General features: G+C 39.5%; 1 protein-coding gene across 6 annotated transcripts in view; it reads left to right on the top strand.

The window, feature by feature from the left end:
* Positions 1–6,428, top strand: part of KCNK2 (potassium two pore domain channel subfamily K member 2) — a 124,804-nt gene extending 118,376 nt beyond the window's left edge. For all 6 annotated transcript variants that reach the window (XM_014252839.2, XM_088053785.1, XM_088053781.1 and 3 more), the window contains one exon: positions 4,194–6,428. In XM_014252839.2, the coding sequence (XP_014108314.1) occupies positions 4,194–4,511 (318 nt within the window). In that variant the 3' untranslated portion in view covers positions 4,512–6,428. The remainder of the gene's footprint in view (positions 1–4,193) is intronic.
* The last annotated feature ends 10,663 nt before the right edge of the window (positions 6,429–17,091 follow it).

Genomic DNA, 17,091 nt, shown 5'->3' with positions numbered 1-17,091 from the left:
TGGCTTGTGCTTTCCAGACACTTAATAAGATGAGTGGTCGTCCTGAATGGTGGGAAGTTTTGCTTGCATTAGTATTTGCATAATTCTGTGGGTGTCCAGAAAGATTCTCAAACTCTTAACAAGTATAAGGTTTAGAGCAAATGTACTGAAGAATGAAGCAGGTGTGTTCAAATGTTTTTTTTAGTTTCAACAGTAGCATCCCCTTGGACATTCATACATTCTGGCTTATGCTGTTGGCCTTTACCCAAGTGTGGAGCTCAGCAGGACAGAAAGCTAAAACACAGTACAGTGAAACTGAATAGGAACTTTTGATCCTACTAGAGATATTGACTGAGAGCCAGTTCTAGGACATTATTCATTTAGATGAATTTTGGCAGGAGTAGGTGAAGGAATGATGGCTTAATGTCCATGTTTTTTTGGTTTTTTTTTCTAGTTCTGTCAAATTCAGTACATTGGTCTCAAAGTTATATTGGTGATTGTGTATGTGTGCAGCCTGGGAACTGTTTGGTCGTTCAGGAAGTTCATGTGGTACTTTATTGATGTCTGTTTGTTTTTCACTACAAACCCCACCCAAAAAACCCAATAGTGACTTTAAAAAGAATTAATAGAACAAATGGTTCAGAGGCAGTTTCTCATTATACCCTAAAAGAGTAAATGTGACATTCCACCACAGGTGGACACATAAATTGCCACAGACATTTGGAGGTGTTACTGGAGAGGACCTGTGGTATTTGAGACATCTTCATAGGATAAGGTTGGATATGGTGTAGATCATAGAGGATACCCTGGCAGTGGTACCTGGTGGCCAGGAAACTTGGGCTGGGAAACGAATTGGGTCAATGCTGTTAATTTTTTGGGAAAGTCGTGGGTGTTGTTTTTTGGGGGTTGTTTTGGGTTTTTGTTGTTCTTTTGTTTGTTTGTTTGTTTGTTTTGGGTTTTTGTTGTTTTGTTTTGTGGGGAAGTGTTCTGTGTGGAATACTTAGTTGTGTTACCATATATCATAACTCTCGAGAACTTGCTATTGAGACTTGTCTTCCCTGAAATCATAAGGCAGTAGGGTGCTACTTCCTGCTTCTTAAATACATAAGAAAGTTACTTGCTGTTGATGCTCAGTGTAGCTAGGTTGATACTCCTTGTGAAATATGTCTAACACCTTGCAGACTAATTTGGATTTTGATGTGGAGGAAGTCAATTCAGGAGCTGTGATAGGGACCATGTCCCCATTACTAGTGGCATTTCTCTTTCCTGAAGGTTAAAGTGAGAAGCAGCACCAGCTTCTCACCAGCTTCTTGTATGACTGAGCCGGGCGCTATCACTGTGACATGTTTTTCCTATTGCTTCTGAGATATTCTGTGACATTCAGCCTTATGCTAAGTACGTAGTTGTCAATAATTTCTGTGACTAAGAGACCTTGTCCTCATGTCACACTGCCCCCAACTATGACAGCTGTAGAGTCTACAGCGCTGTGCTGTAATGAGGCAAGAGATCTGGAGAAAAGTAAATTGTTGTTACAGTAGATAGGTATGCCAAGAATTAAATTTTTTTGAGCAGCACAGGCAATTGGAATGTCTCTGCATGAGACATTTTTTTGTTGTCAGAACCCATATGAAGAGGAGATGTAATGCAGTGTGTTAAAATGTCATAACCTAAGGACAGAAAGAACCCAGACATACTACAGATATGTCCCTATGGATCAATGAGGGATCAAATTATACAAGCAAGTTACTAATGTACACTGGTAGTTAAAATGGCACATTTCTTTTCTTATAACCCTATTCTTACAACCCTGCTTGAGTCTGTAAGTGCTATGGAATTAAGAGTTTGGTTTTAAAGAGGTAACATGTTTGAATGCATTTCAGTTTGCATGAAAAGTAGGGGCCAAAAGTAGTGATTTGGGGCATGCATAGTTCGAACAGCACTGACCTCCTGGGTCTTAACGTGTTCCAATTCCCTCTGTATTACTACTAATGCATCTGATTCTACCTACCAGTAGCATTAATACTAGCATGTTTCAATTTGTATTTTTCTCCTATGATTTTAATATAAACCAGTGTCACAGCTTTGTATGGGCAGGTAGAATTGTGTCAACCATGTTAGTGTTCCACACCACCCTAACTGGAGTGAGCATATCTCCAGAGGCACATTTATTGATGCTCTTCAGCTGGCTGCATAAAATTGCTTCCCCAAAGAAATCTCATAGAATTCAGATATCAGATATCCCAACAACTACAGTTTTAGGATTCCCCTGAACAACTTGAATGCTCAAGAGCAGCTTGCCCTGTGCAAGACAGGTCCATCACTAGGAACATTCTGAGCCTATCCTAAAGGTCACATAGATATGCTTTCTTCAGAAACAATGCCAGTAAATTTTCTCTCCTTGACAAACATAAAATCATGTGGGAACTAAGAAACAAAACAAAAAACCCAGCCAACCAACCAAGCAACCAACAAAAAAACACCCCCCCCCCTCAAAAAAAAGTGAAATATTATGGGGAGATAGTTCAAGGTAGTTGTATCTTCCAATAAGTTGCTGAGATATAATTTTAAATCCTGATAGCATCTCTTGAATACAATGCCAGAGATGTGTGCCTGAGCAAAATACCTGGTCTATTAAATGCTTCCACAGCTGGTGAGGGGTACATATATATACAGTAAAAAAGAAACCTGTGTACTGCCTTTTCGCTCCCCTAGGCAGAACCATTCTCCAGCACCTGGGCAGCTTGCATTTACTAAGGCTTAGGAAAAGGAGAAAACTGCCTCAGGATGTGCACTATTTATCATATTTTTATTACTTGTTTACTACAAGTGAAAATATTGGAGTAGCTGAGATGTTTCAGCACTGCAGATTTCATTATTTTCAAACTTGAACTGCAGTGTGTCTGATCCTAGCTGCACAAATTAAATACTAATAATCATTCAGCTAGGTGAGACCTCTATGTATTGCAGATAATTACCCCTGTTTTAGAAAATATACATTTGTCCACATTTGTCATCTCTGTAATTCACTGAAGTGGAGAACAATGTAATAAAATGACCCTTGGGTAAAGAGACCTTTTTGTTTAGTTTCTGGAGGGGAAAAGTTTTCCTGAAACTCTGTCACTCCTGGATGAGCTGACTAATTTTTGCCTTCATTATATTCCTCTTTTCTATTGCTCTGCAAAGCATGAGTAAGCTCATGGCTTTTTCTCTGATGGTTTGCCCCCTATATTTCTCTGTGTAAATTCGTTTTTCATTTCTGTTCTTTCCAAGTCAGAGTTTGTTTGCCAGTGATTGAAATTCTGGAGTGAACAGTCGCAATTAGACTAATTTATGTGGGTTAAATCCTCCTGAAATGCTTTACTTTGGAGTTATAATTATGAATAGTCTATATTCCCTGTGCTGTACCTTACCAGTATTAAGCTGTTGAGGGAGAAGAGATTGAAAGAGAAACAATCTATTTCCTTGGAGTAATAATGAGATAAAATCATCAAAAGGTGCCTCCTGTAGTTACCTATGTAATTTATTTAATGTAACAGTGGTTTGACTGAAATACAAGTGCAAAAATATAAATAGTAAATAAATTACGGATCGTAGTTTACTTCAGACTAGATCTGCTCAGTCTACCTTATGCCATATCTGAGGAAAAGTAAGGATGATTTGGGATTCAGGTGGGAAGCAGATATGCCACTGAGGTGACTTTAACTGTTGCTGTGTTGGTGCTATGTTTGAGCAAGTACAGAAAAGAGGATGCAAACAGCTGATGGTTTCCTTTAAGAAAGCTTTTCTGTCTAAATTTAGAAAATTCTTTGCCAAGTCTCCCAAGGATCTTTCCAGAGACCGTGAAAGTGCTCATAAATAACCCCTCACTCTAGTAACAATACATAACACAGCATCCCCTGACCAGCTGGGTATTGTGCAGCTGTCAAGCCTCTGTAGCTTCCCTGTGTTGCTGACTATGATCACAATAAAAAAAAAAAAAGATCAGCAGAAAAGATTTTTATTTGTGTTTTTTGAAGTGTTGTTAACTCTTACTAGAGCAACTTTTCTTCTTTAGTTGCTGTCAATAAAAGAGTAACTCTTTGTCATGAGAAATTTGTGCCAGTGGCAGCAGCAACTCTTTGGCAGCCCTGAACTCACAAGGCTCCTGAAGATAAAGTGTCTGAAGTCCTTGGTGCCATAATGCTTCCCTTTTTCTTTCCTGACTTTTGCTGCAGGTCGGGGAGTTCAGAGCCCATGCTGCAGAGTGGACAGCCAATGTCACCGCCGAGTTCAAGGAGACTCGAAGGCGCCTGAGCGTGGAGATCTACGATAAGTTCCAGAGGGCCACCTCCATCAAAAGGAAGCTCTCTGCAGAGCTCGCTGTCAACCACAACCAAGACCTGACCCCCTGCAAGAGAACACTGTCAGTGAACCACCTGACCAGCGAGAAGGACCTCTTGCCAGCTCTGACAAAGACGGACAGCATTTACATGAATGGTTTGACGCCGCACTGTGCAGCAGAAGAGATAGCCGTGATTGAGAACATTAAGTAGCCATGACTTTGGATCCCAGCCCTTGGGATGCTCTCGGCTTAGACTAGCCATACACCATTTTTTTCCACCCTGTTGATGACCAGTGCTAGCAGCATTTTATATGTGTGCATGAGTTCCACAGAAAAACTACAGTCCCGAGTTACCATCGCATCTCTTCAGAGACACAAAGACGAATGGCACTGCTGTTTCCGAAAGATGCTGGAACAAACAATGTTTTCTGCCTTTATCTGCCCAGACTGTTTTTCACTTCTAATGTGCCATATGGCCTCACGAATGAATCTCACTTGTTTATGGTAACAATGTAGCTTTGAGGGATCAGTCCTTAAAATTTCAGGGTCTACCTTACTGAGCCTAGGAATGGACCATTTCTGGACTACAACACATTTGTAAATGGCAAGAAATTCTTATGCAGCCTTTTACCTAAGAAATTTTGGTCAGTGCCTTATCTTTTGAAGAACCAGAACCTCTACAGTTCCTGTACAACTTTTGTTTGTTTGGGTTTTTTGCATGAGAAGTGTATTTCATTTAAGCCTTTTGTTCTTGAAATGGTGGTGTTTCAAAGGTGTCTGTTGTGAAGATACCAACCAGCATGAATGAATGCCAAAACTCAACAATCATCAATTGATGTTCTTAGCTCCAAATTTAAAGGCACTGCAGTTTCAAAAGTTGCAAACCTGTCCCCCAGAAGCATTTTGTTTTACTCAGGTCCAGATGATACTTGTTCACGCTGACTTGTAGGATTTGCAGGCCCTTTTCAGGTCCTAGTTTTCCAAGCAGTGTTCAGCAGTTGTTTTTCTCTGCATCAGATGTACCAAAAAAATCTGCAGCTTATCTATCACTAAATTATTTGGTAGATGACAAGAGCAAATAAAAATTACTGTTTTCATGAGAGGCAGGGGGAGGCTTTAAATTGCTGTGTTCTAAATAATCACATCCAAAAAAACAATGCAGAAGAATACAGCTATTTTTAATAGGCATAAACCTTCTGCCATATATTTGGTATGAAAAGGATTCTTAATTTCCTTTCTAAGCCAAGTCACCCCAGAGGCTACATGATATTTTAGCCGGGAATCCTGGTGGAGTGCTTTCCTGAATGTCACGTGGGCTGCCTGTGCCAGAGCTGTGGCTATGTGGGAATGCAATTGAAACTGGTATCACTGTGACTTTCTACATTTCAAATAGAGATGGCTCTGAATATCAATGCAGGCATGAAGAAGAGCTGATAAATAGCACAATCTGAATACCGATGATTGTTCAGACAGGATAGGCTTACAAGAAGCAGATCTAAACCAGACTGTGGGTTTTCTTTATTGGTTTTAAGAAAACACATTAATTTTGTACCTTCTGTTTTGCTTATAGGTGTACATGAGATTCAGAAGAAATGCAGGATGGAATGGATAATTTTTCATTTTTTTTCCTTATGTTAGTCTATTGTAATCTGGCTGTACATAAAATTAATGGAACAGGCCTTAAAGAAAAATTTAGGCTCTGTAAATTAAAAATGAATGGGACTTTGATGATTGGGCATGATTCAAGTGGCAAATCTTACAGCATCTCTGACCATTAGGTAACATGCAATATATGAATGTTCATGTTTTTTGGATGCTTAGCTTGTTTTCTAATAAATATAAGTTAATATGTAAATTCAGTGTAAATATCAGTCAATTAACATTTACAGAGAGTACGCTTTTAAAACTAAGAAAGTTCCATGACACAGCACCGAGCAATGCTCTTATAACAAAGACCCTTGTCTCCCCAGCACAGTGTTCTGAATGTCCACATGGCAAGGGTACTTCTTGCCATGTATAAACTGTGAATTGTAATGAAAAATAAAGTTTTTAATTAAAATAAGCTTTCCTGAATCTTCTGCTTGCTACAACTGGAATGCTAAGGATTAATTTGTGAAATTGATTTTTATGCTTTCATTGGTTACAGAGTATAGCAGTTTGCCACCTACTTTAATTTAAGCTGGTTTAGCAATAAAGGCTTGACTTACCCAGCATAGAAATTACTATTTTTTTTCCTTGATATTAAAAGTTATTCTCTTTGGTTGTCATACCTTAAGTTGTGTTTCTTGCTATTTTGTTTCAAAGACTTATCAGGATTCCGTTTCTTCAATCATATGCCACAGAGCTTCTGGCAATTGCTCCGTCCTTGCCCTGGGGGAGGCACAGGGGGCTCTGCCCCTCTGTGCTGCTGGTTCTGGTGTGGTTGCTGGTACCTTTCTGCAGCGTGTGAGCAAGCAGCCCTAGGGACAGCAGCCTTTCACACTGCAGCAGTTTTTCTACAGGGGCTCTTTAATTAGGTCTTGGCCAAGGGCTTGAGAGCCCATACCAGCCTTGGTGGTAAGTGAGGAAGACTGGGGTTTTAAAATTGTTTCATTCCGATTTTTGTGGGGCGTGTTTTAGTGCCTTTTGAAACTGATTTTTCAGAAAGGGACAGCTAATGTTCAAAGTTCATTGTCCTCGATTCCCTGAGATATCTTATGTTAAAGCCTGGTATCTCTCTAACCAGCTTGTTTCCAGTTACCAACCTACAGAAGTGCTTGGTTTTGTGGTTTCTTAAATTTTAGACTCTCAGGACCTGCTGAAAAGAGCATATTTTTTGGAGATCCTGTGGTAATGTTTGAGATACAAGTGTGGACACGTAAACCCATTCAGTTTTTATTTGGTTTGACTTTTGAATATGATCTCTGGGAAAAAATCCCCGTTTACTTATATTTTTGTTTTTTCACCTTTGTAACAGACCTAAATTATCCTCCCTTATCAAAATAGATTTACCTGTGGGGAGCAAAACAAAAATAAATAAAATCCTTTGTTTGGAAGTACAATAACTGAAGGAGCAAAGATGCCATAGTCCAGACGGTATAGGTAGGTAGAATTATCATGATCCAAACATGTCCAGTGTCATTAAAGTTATTGGAAAATCTTTTTCTCCCTATCCACACAGAGTGATAGACCACAAAGGCTGAGGGTGGCTCTGTTAATCTATAGTACTTGATGAACTCAAAGGTTTTTATCTTTTTTCCCGTAACAGAAGATTTTTGTATTAAAAGACCTGTCTTTCTTGCCTCTGGAAATTTTACATAACTCATTTTCCCTTCCAAATATGGAGCTACCCAAGCATGAATTAGGATCCATTTGTACCTTCTTTTCTGTTACCCATACATGGAAACGTTACAGAGTGCTAATATGCTTGGTACTTAAGCAAGCTTGTGAAAAGGGTAAGGGGCTGTATTCTTTTATACTTAAAAAAAAAAAAAAAAGACATTGGGAAAATGTTCTGGATGAGACAAATTATGCCACATAAGAATCTATAAAGACACTTGTGCCACCTAACAGAACAATTAATTTCTAAGTATTACAGTAAACAATTAATAAAATCAATTTGAAATCTGTTGAAGGAGTAGCTGGGGGTGATCTGTACTGTTTACTGTTGGCTGTGATGGTCTTGGGTTGTGTGGGATTTTTTGGGGTTTTTTTTGGTTGGGTTTTTGGGGTTTTTTTTTGTATTCTTTGGTATGCTGTACCTGATAAAGTGTCTATGTCAATGAAATCCTACATTTTGGGTAGCCCAGCATGAGAAACAGGGAACTTGAGTTGCAGAGAATTTGTACCCTTCTTGCTTGATTACAAAGACAAGAACTTCCTTTGGCATCCCCTCCATGTGCCTCTCCTCCTTTTTCTAGTATTTTGGGAGCCTTGAGATGCTACTGTGAGAGCAGTGAAAAGCATGGAAGGATCAAACCCATAAGCTTGCTGAATCTCATGAGCATCGCAGCCATGTCTCTCTCCACCTCTTCCTGATTCTATAGGAGGAAAGCTCAAGGGTAACAGAAACCCACAGAAAAGCTAAACCTCTAAACTTTCCACCCTTGACCTGAAATGGACCTTCCTTAGGACACAGCATGAGACCAGGATGGCAGATGGGAAATCTGATCATCTGTTTGGAGTTCTTGCTCCTCCAGCATTATTCCGACACCAATGACCTCCAAAGAGGAACACAACACACCCTGCAGAAGAAGAAAGGAGGCTGCTCTACTTGGTCAAATCTACATGCACATCAAAAGTGGATATACATTTATAACTAATTCTTGGGAAGGAGATTTTCCTGTCAGGGAAATTACCTACAGTGTTGAAATACAGCAGTAATGCTTCTAATAAATTCCTGTCATACATTTATGTGATAATTAACTTTTCTTTCCTACCCTGCAGTACTGTTTGAAAGAAAAGGATTTTATATATATGAAGAAATACACATTTTGCATGACTTCCAGAGTTATTTTGTCATTAAAAATATATATATTTTTCTGTTTCTGTTGCCCTACAGATTTAAATGGACAATGTAACCTTATAGTGAATAAAGTGTTCCTTTTGGGAAGAGTAGACAAGATGCTGATTTACTGTTATTGGAAATAACAAGCTGTTGAGCTACATTGAGATTAAAAATGTCAGCTTTTTCCTTCGAGAAAGCATTCTCTGCTTTGCCAAATTATTGTTACAATTGTAAAGAGCCTTTGTGAGAATCAATAGGTATAGTTTTATTGCACTTGGAAAACTTGAGTATTTCAGTTTTAGGCCATTGCTTATCATGCTTTTATGAACTTTCAGAAGAATATATTGAATAGGCTTGTAAACAAATACATTACTTACTGCATAACAGTAAGTCCCCTTTATGCATAGGAACTGATATAGTAGCATATGCAGCTTTATGTTCTGGACCCAGATATATTTGTGCCTTCAGTATGTATTGACATTGTTGTATCTTCTTAAGTTATCTAAAAAACCCACTTTGGTATAATGACTATAGTATCTTGTAAACTCAGTGATTTGAAAATATAGCTCAATTTTAAGTCAGTATCTTAGAAAATCAATAAAGCTCACAACTTTTTATGAATTATAACAGTCTATCAGCACTGGTGATGTAATAAATAATATCTTATTGATTGCCTCTTTTAGTTATTTCTGAATATTAACAGTTTTCCTGCCTTAGTTGCTGGAGACAGATAATTATGAAGAAAGTACCTCATCTCCATAGTTTACACTATGACTGGGCTGCTGGTATTAGAACTCTTAGTGGTTAAATCTGAGGTATTATGTTCTGCCTGCACTGTTACTAATTATTAGCAGTAGCATTCATTAAATTCTCTGGGTGCACTGATTTTTCTGGGAATGTCACAAGAGTGTTTATATAGACATCTCTAGTTTGACTTTGGCAAACAAATGTACTTAGTGAGAAACTCCTTTAGAAGGATTGACTGTGTTAATTCAGTTGTTAATAATAGTTAATTCTCAAGACTAATTATATGCAGCCATATCTTCATCCTCCAGAGAAAGGCAAATAACACATGTATAATAGAGATCCTGATGGGAATGTACTATTTGTCATTAGTAATAAATAACAATATTCCTCAGAATATAATCAACAGCCTGAAATGATTCCTTAAACAGCAGTTTGATGTTAGTCCATTTCTTTTTCTTTCACAATTAATTTGATCCTTCAAATTAAGCAGTGTGTTCTGAGAAGTTTTGCTGAAGCAATACACTTGCTGTGACAGATGTATTTTTTCTTGTTTGGCTCAGAGGATACTGAGACTAACTTTGCTGAGTGACTAGAAAAGTGAGCATATATGTTGAAAACTTTCTTATGGGAACATGAGAGAACACATCACTATACTGCTGATTTTGGCTTTTATACCAGTTACAGGTCTGCTTCTCTTTTGTGTAGATTTTGCTTTTTCTACAAAATTATAATATTCAGTATTCGTGTACTCAAGCATGCAAAGCCCCCTAGAGTGGGTAGGAAAGGTGATAAAGAGAGGTTCTGCTTTAATTATCCCAGTTTTAGTTAGCACACCCTTCTCTGTAATGTGTTGGCATTCAGAACCATTTGTCACATTGCTTGTTCTGTAGCAGAAGAAATTCACAGATTTGGAGGCGTCATGTTGCACATTTGGACAGAATAATAGCCCAAGACTTGCAGGCTGGGCCCTTCTGAACTGCAGGCTGATAAGTCACAAAGTCTGAATGCTTTTTTAATAGAGAATACTATAGTGGTTTGTAGCAAAAAGAAGCATAAAAAATTAGGCTCTGCTGTGAGAAGTGAAAGTGGGAGTAATGTGTCATGTACTATTGTACTTCATAAAGTGGAGGTGGTACAGACACAAAGACCTTTTCATTTCTCAGTGTCCTCAGGGACTGTCAGAAGAGAGTCAGAGTGTAGCCTGCATTATATCACTGTGCTCTTGCTCTTTTGCAAGCTCTGAGAGTGCCCCAGCTGTAGAGGCACTGTACCTCCCTGGGTGCCACTGGGCCTGAAGTGGTGGGGTAGCTTGACAGGGGCTCACTTTATCTTGCTCATACAGCACAGGTGGAGTAACAAGAGATGGGTTTGGCTGTTGTAGGAACAACTTATCCTTTGGAAAGAGGCAGGACGCACCTGAATGCTGGACAATTTCACTTTGGCCGATATGAAGTCCTTAAAATTTTTGTGTGGAGAAATTTTTTTTGGAAAAATAGATTCCTATTTGCTCTACCAAGATAGGAGCAGAGGCTGCAGTTTTGTTTTATCACTGCAGCTGCATGCTGCTTTTGAGCTTGGCTTGTCTCTAAATGAGCAAGACTAGCACAGAATTAGCACTGGAAGTGGTTTCTGCTTGTGTTAGCAGAAAATACAAGAAAATGGTTCCTGAAGAATTAGAAATTAAAACATTCCTCCAAATTCAAGCTGCTGGTTGGTGATCATGGAATTGGATTTAGAAAGGAAACTTTTATTGTCAGTACAGAGGGGCTGCATTTGTACATTGCTCTATACTTTCTGTCCTTTAACAGAGCTGCCTGCCTCAAGAGCAAAAGATTACAAAGGAGAACATGTAAAGTCTTTAAGTACAGAGCACACCATAAACTTTCTTACTTTTTCTTACAAATCCAAAGAGAGTTTTCTGTACAGAAAAAGCACAGTGCAGAACTGCACCACTCGCTACAAAGATAAGTCAGGATATTTTCCTTTTGTTCTTTCTGTTGTTATTTCTGTTTATGTCTGTGGGCTAGAGTTAAAAGACTTCATACATTTTAATGTGGCATCTTGCATAATAAATGTAACTCATAGTATCACATTTATGTGCTGTTTGCCTCTGGTTTGCACATTTTGGTCCTATTAGAAGCCAAAAAACGTTCTCCAGTGTAGGTGAAAACGGGCTATTTGTGAAAAACATATGTAAGAAATGGTTAAGAAGGAGTAAGCTTTTGACTAGTTTTTTCCCAATTAATATACTGGAAATTTTGAAAAAAATATATGTTGCTGTGGAGGTCATGGCATGACATGATACTTGAAGAGGACATGATCATGTGCAAGCATGGGCTTGCCATATCTTGCAGTACCTAAGAGAGCTGTTGGAATTGCATGCAACAAGCATAAAGCTGCTTTCCTACCTCCTCCAGCATGTCTGCCCGGTAATTTAGCAGCAAAAAACCCCTTTTTGGAAGCCAGTTAGAAGAGGAAGACAGAGGATACTAACCTGAACAAAGGGGACAACTGTGGTGATTATATCAAGTTCTCAAGTGTCCTTTTCTCCACCTGTGCTATTTGGGAGCTATGTGAGAGACATATCTTGACAATTGAAGTTCTGCCTCATCTCTGCAGATATATAGCTTGGGTTTGAAACTGTCTGTAAGCCTCCACTAACTCAGAAATAAAGAAACTAAAAATTATTTCAAAGAAGGAATAGCTGTTTTTTGGAGACAGTTATTATCTTGGGGGCTTTCGATGTTCTGTCTGTATTTGAGCTATACTTGAGGTAAGGGATTATTACAAATTGGCAAGAAAAATCAGGGAACACTAAATTCAGGTCTTTCACACCTGACTTTGCATTCCTTTGACATCTTACAGGTGTCTTAATCCAGAATGAAAAATCACTAGCCTGAAAATTCCTTAAAAAATTCCCCAAAACCAAAACAGTCCAACCATTTGGCAAATTCACTCTTTCCTCTGTATTTTCCAGGAATATCCCCCCACTATAATGTGACTTTTTCCATTTTTCCCTTTATCCCCATTTTATTTTACATTTTTTTGTGTTGTTAAGCAGTCAGAGAGGAGTTTGAGACTTAGATTTGTGTACTCTATTCCAGTCTAAGGCTTACTCAGGGAGCAGCAAGATGAACTTCTTTAGCATAGGTAACAATTGCATTGGGATGTCTCTTTAAAAAAAAAACCAGAAACAAAACCAGCCAACCAAACAAAAATACCTAACATGGAAAGCATTCTGGATCTGTTTTTTTGTTGGTGTTTTTTGTTTTTTTTTTAATTGATGCAGATTATGGAATGAGAGAATATTCTGAATTGGAAGGGACCCACAAGAATCACCAAGGCCATCTCTTAAAGTGGTGTTCCATGTGGGGATTGAACCCACAACTCTGTGTGTTATTAGCACCATGGTCTAAACAACTGAGCTGATCTCAGGCTCTGAGTTCCAGAACATTCTTCTCTTTGTGCTTGAGAGAAACTCTCTACAAGTATTTTATCCCTTTTTCTTCAATCTCTAAAAATTTCCCTTTTACAGCAGTAAAAAGACAGAGTCCTTTGTGGCTCCTGACATGCCCAGAGCAAATATGCTGTGGTCACTCATTTTTTATTTTGTTTCTGTTTTGCTGAGATGCTCCACATCTCTCTGTATCCTTGCCTTGTCCTTGGATTTGGAGACAAGGATCACCTCTTTGCTCTTTGCTCTACTGTCTGCCCTGCCCAAAACGGTCCTTTGTTCATGGCTGGTTCATACTGCAGAGATGCAGCTTCCTGATGTGATCATGCAGTTGTTTTCTTTTCACTGGCTTAGATACCAAAATGTCTCGTTTCTCTCTTGTGGCAAGGCAAATTAATTATCTTGTATACCCCCACCATGCAGACTGACAGGAACTTCTCACATTCCCTTGATTCCTTGGTTTGTTTATTGCCTTGGACATCATCTAGGACATCAGTGAAGTGCAGGGTGACTGAAAAAAGGAAAATTGTTGCTCATAGCAAAAATCTTTTTAAATGAGGATGTTAAAAATTTTTCTGTGTGTTCAGGGAATTAGGATAATGCCGTAATTCCTAACTAATACAGTTTACTGGGAATGATTTGTGCCTATGTACTAAATAAATAGTACTGAGAAGTATTAGAACCACAGATAAGTATGCAAATTTTGTTTGTAAGGTTTATTTGAGAGCCCTCTAAACATCTGTCAAGTCATCATAATGACAGGCATGTAAAATTAAAACCAGCACTTGGGGTTTGGACTTCTCCAAGAAAAACTGCTGGCTCACTGCAACTTCCTAGTGTTAGGTTGGAAACCAGCACTCATTAAATATCCTAATTTTTCTTTAGAATAGGCAACCTTTTGAGTACAGACTCCTGGAAAGTGCGTGAAGGGAATAGACTGTGGACCCATGCTTTGGGTTGGAGCAATGGCTACCTCCATATTCCCTTTCATGGGAGATGACAGCAATTTTTAGTTTACTAAAAGCTATGCTGCCAAATTTCATTAAAATGCTGGACCTGAATCTGCTTTGATCCATGAGGTAGCCAGATTGGTGGGGTGGTTCAGGGGTGAAAAATCTGAGTTCATTGGCAGGTACATGAAATAAAAAAATATACAAGAGAATATAAAAGGAGAGTCTTGCTTTGAGCGTTGACTCCAAGAATCAAAAGCCCAGGAGGCAGAGTCCTGTTTTTCATGTCACATAAGCTGTCACTAGAGGCAACATGAGAGCCTTCTCACAGGAAGTGGTTATTTAAATGGATGTCTTTCCATCTGGGCAGAGTACGAGGCCACAGTCTCATCTCTGTACCTCTTTGTCTGACTCTCCCCCAGTCTCCTCCTGGAGTAGGGTGAAAACAGGGTGGTTCCTACCCAAAAGAACTGAAGGATTGGGCAAAAAAATAGGAACACAATGTTTGTGGAGCGAGCTTCAATGTTCTGTCCCTCTCCAGGGTTCTAAAATTTGGATGAAATATGTTATTAAAAAGTCTTTCCAATCATTTCCTTTGATCATGTTTTTGAAATTATGCTATTGTGTAGTTTCTGAATAAGGGCAATACCAAAAAAAGTATTTTCTTGCAGTTTCTTCTCACTTGCTTGTGCAGTTGAGCATTGAATATAAATATCACAACTGCTTCTGCTCCAATAACCCACAGAGAGATATTGTCTTCAGAAAAAAGTGGGAGAGTGAGGACATTGCAGGAAAGGCTTTGCTCTAAAACACCAAGGCTTAATAATCACAAAAGCACAATTTATGCAGTGAGTGGGAGCTTAATACAAGTGCAATTAAGTGTAATGACATCACTAATCTTTCTGAGTGTTCATTCAGCTTGGCAATCAAATCTACAAAGCCAAGTCGCCTTCAGGTCCATGAGGGCCTGCAGCCACCTCAGCTCACTGTCCCTGTAGCTGAGCGGCAGAAGAGTCAAAAGCCACTGTGGACACCTTGCAGCTGATCCCTGTGGTGATGAGGGGCACTGAACTGGAGCTGTCCTAAGCTGTGCAACCTCTGCTCTCTTCAGACCTCTTCTGCTGGCTCTGTGCTGGAAAGATGCACCCTGTGTATCACAGTGACAAACACAAATTCGGGCTGGGAGCAGAATGTTTTACTGTGGCACTTCAAATCACCTGAGCTTCTGGGAGATTTGCTGGTTGAACTGGCCAACATCTGAATGACCATGAATATCCTGAGCTGCCTGGAGCTGAGGGAACAGCTGCCTCAATGTTCTTTTGAGGTTCTTCATTCTGCAGAGCAGCCAAACCAACTAAAGATGCTTTTTCCTCCCAAGGGAGTTCTTGTCCCATCTTCGTCACTCTTGGTTTATTCCATATGTAGGAGGATAGATAGGCTGACAGATTAGGTTTGTTTGGTTTTTTTAATAAGTTAAGCTAGGAAAAGGAAGTGGATGAAAGGGAGGAACTCAGCTTTATCTTCATCATTCTCCAATGTCACTCCTCACGCCACCTGAAAATCTTGTCAAAGCCTTCAAGCCAGTACCGGGAAAAAAATGGTCATGATATCACTTATCTAAAAGCAAAAAATAAAACACTCACCCTGAGAAAACACCTTCTAAGGCAATCTTTATAAGTCTAAGACTCATAAAGGAAAGGACACAGTATGTCTAAATTTTGCTTTGCAAGTCACATGGAAATGACGAGCACAAGAGATGAGGCTGGAATATCATGTGGTGGGACTGATCCATGTAGTCTTGCCCCATTTTTGAGTGACCTCTGTGCAGCTGAATTCTTACAGTATGTAAAAGCACCTGTCAGCCACTGGTTTGTGGTTTTTTTTGGAATAAAATATACGGTTAATCAGCATACATTAGAATAAATTTTAGCCTTCACTTTTATTATACTAAAGAACATTTTCCTTCCAATTCATAAGTCCTCAAATTTAAAAGATCAAACTTGACATAAATAAATCTGAAATGACAGAGACAGAGACCTCTGATCAAATGAGGGAATGTTAAGCTTTTCAGCTAACATGAAAGACTAATTACTGAAGTGAGACTTAATAATTGATGCCTTCATTCAGTATAGCTCTGAGATTTAGGTCCAATAAAGAATTTATGTATCTAAAAATAGTAAATACAGAACCTAATTTTCCACCATTTGGTCCCCAGATAGGGACCCAGAACCCTGTGCATATTATTGAGGCCCTTGAGCAACAATGCAGTCAAGGAAATTTCTCAGATCATCAGACGGGGGGTTAAGCTTGGTGCCCTCAGCCTGCCCACAATTAGCCAGGATAAACGTGACTTGGTTGATCATGCAGGGATGTGGAAGTGAGGGCTGGCTGAGCAGCAACTCAGCTCTCCTGCCATCTGATAAGAAGCATCAGGCTTTGCTAAATTGCCATTTCCTTTAGCTCCCCATTTAATCCTCACATCTAGATCTGGTTTAAGCAATAGAAATGCCAAAAAAGCAGAAGGAAGCCTCGCGTTCAAGATGCGTCTGAGTATGCTGAGACATGCTTCTTCACAGTCCTCAAACTAATGTGTTACTGAGGTTTTTGCCCCCTCAAAGCACTTTGCAGGACTTTTTACTGTGCAGTCAAAGAAGGCTGAAGTGGGTTTTGCTACTGCCCCTTTTTACACAATAGCTCTAACCCTGGAGGTCCCTGGGAGATTGAACTTCATTAGCTGGCGTGGGTGAGTTCATACATCCCTGAAGGGAAGCTGAACCATGGGGCAACAGGTCAGGCCATCAAGGCAGGACTTTTACTTCTCCTGCTTGAAACTGAAGTGGAGGATGGCAAAGGATGGAGCTGAGGGGTTGGAGGCCCTGTAGCTCAGATGCAGGGTAGTGAGTCCCACACAGTTGAGCCCTATTGCTGAGTCACTGCCCGTGCGAAGCAAAGTGATGGAGAGTTAACCAGCTCTCTGGACAGAGGCTGGCAGGCAGAGTCTCCAGCCTGGGACACATCCCTGGGTACTAGCCCAAGAAGTCAGGCTGCATCTGGAAAATAGCCTAATCCCAAAAATGCAGTTCTCCAGGATGGAAGGGATTGACTCAAGTCTTCTGGTAAAACATAGTGGAACTGGGACCTGCAGCAAGGTGTG

The sequence above is a fragment of the Pseudopodoces humilis genome, chromosome 3 (genome assembly GCF_049639895.1).
Source record: "Pseudopodoces humilis isolate 2021_Gansu_Grassland_sample_001 chromosome 3, ASM4963989v1, whole genome shotgun sequence".
In the NCBI taxonomy this organism is placed as follows: Eukaryota; Metazoa; Chordata; class Aves; order Passeriformes; family Paridae; genus Pseudopodoces; species Pseudopodoces humilis.
This window is presented reverse-complemented; position numbering and strand designations above follow the sequence as displayed.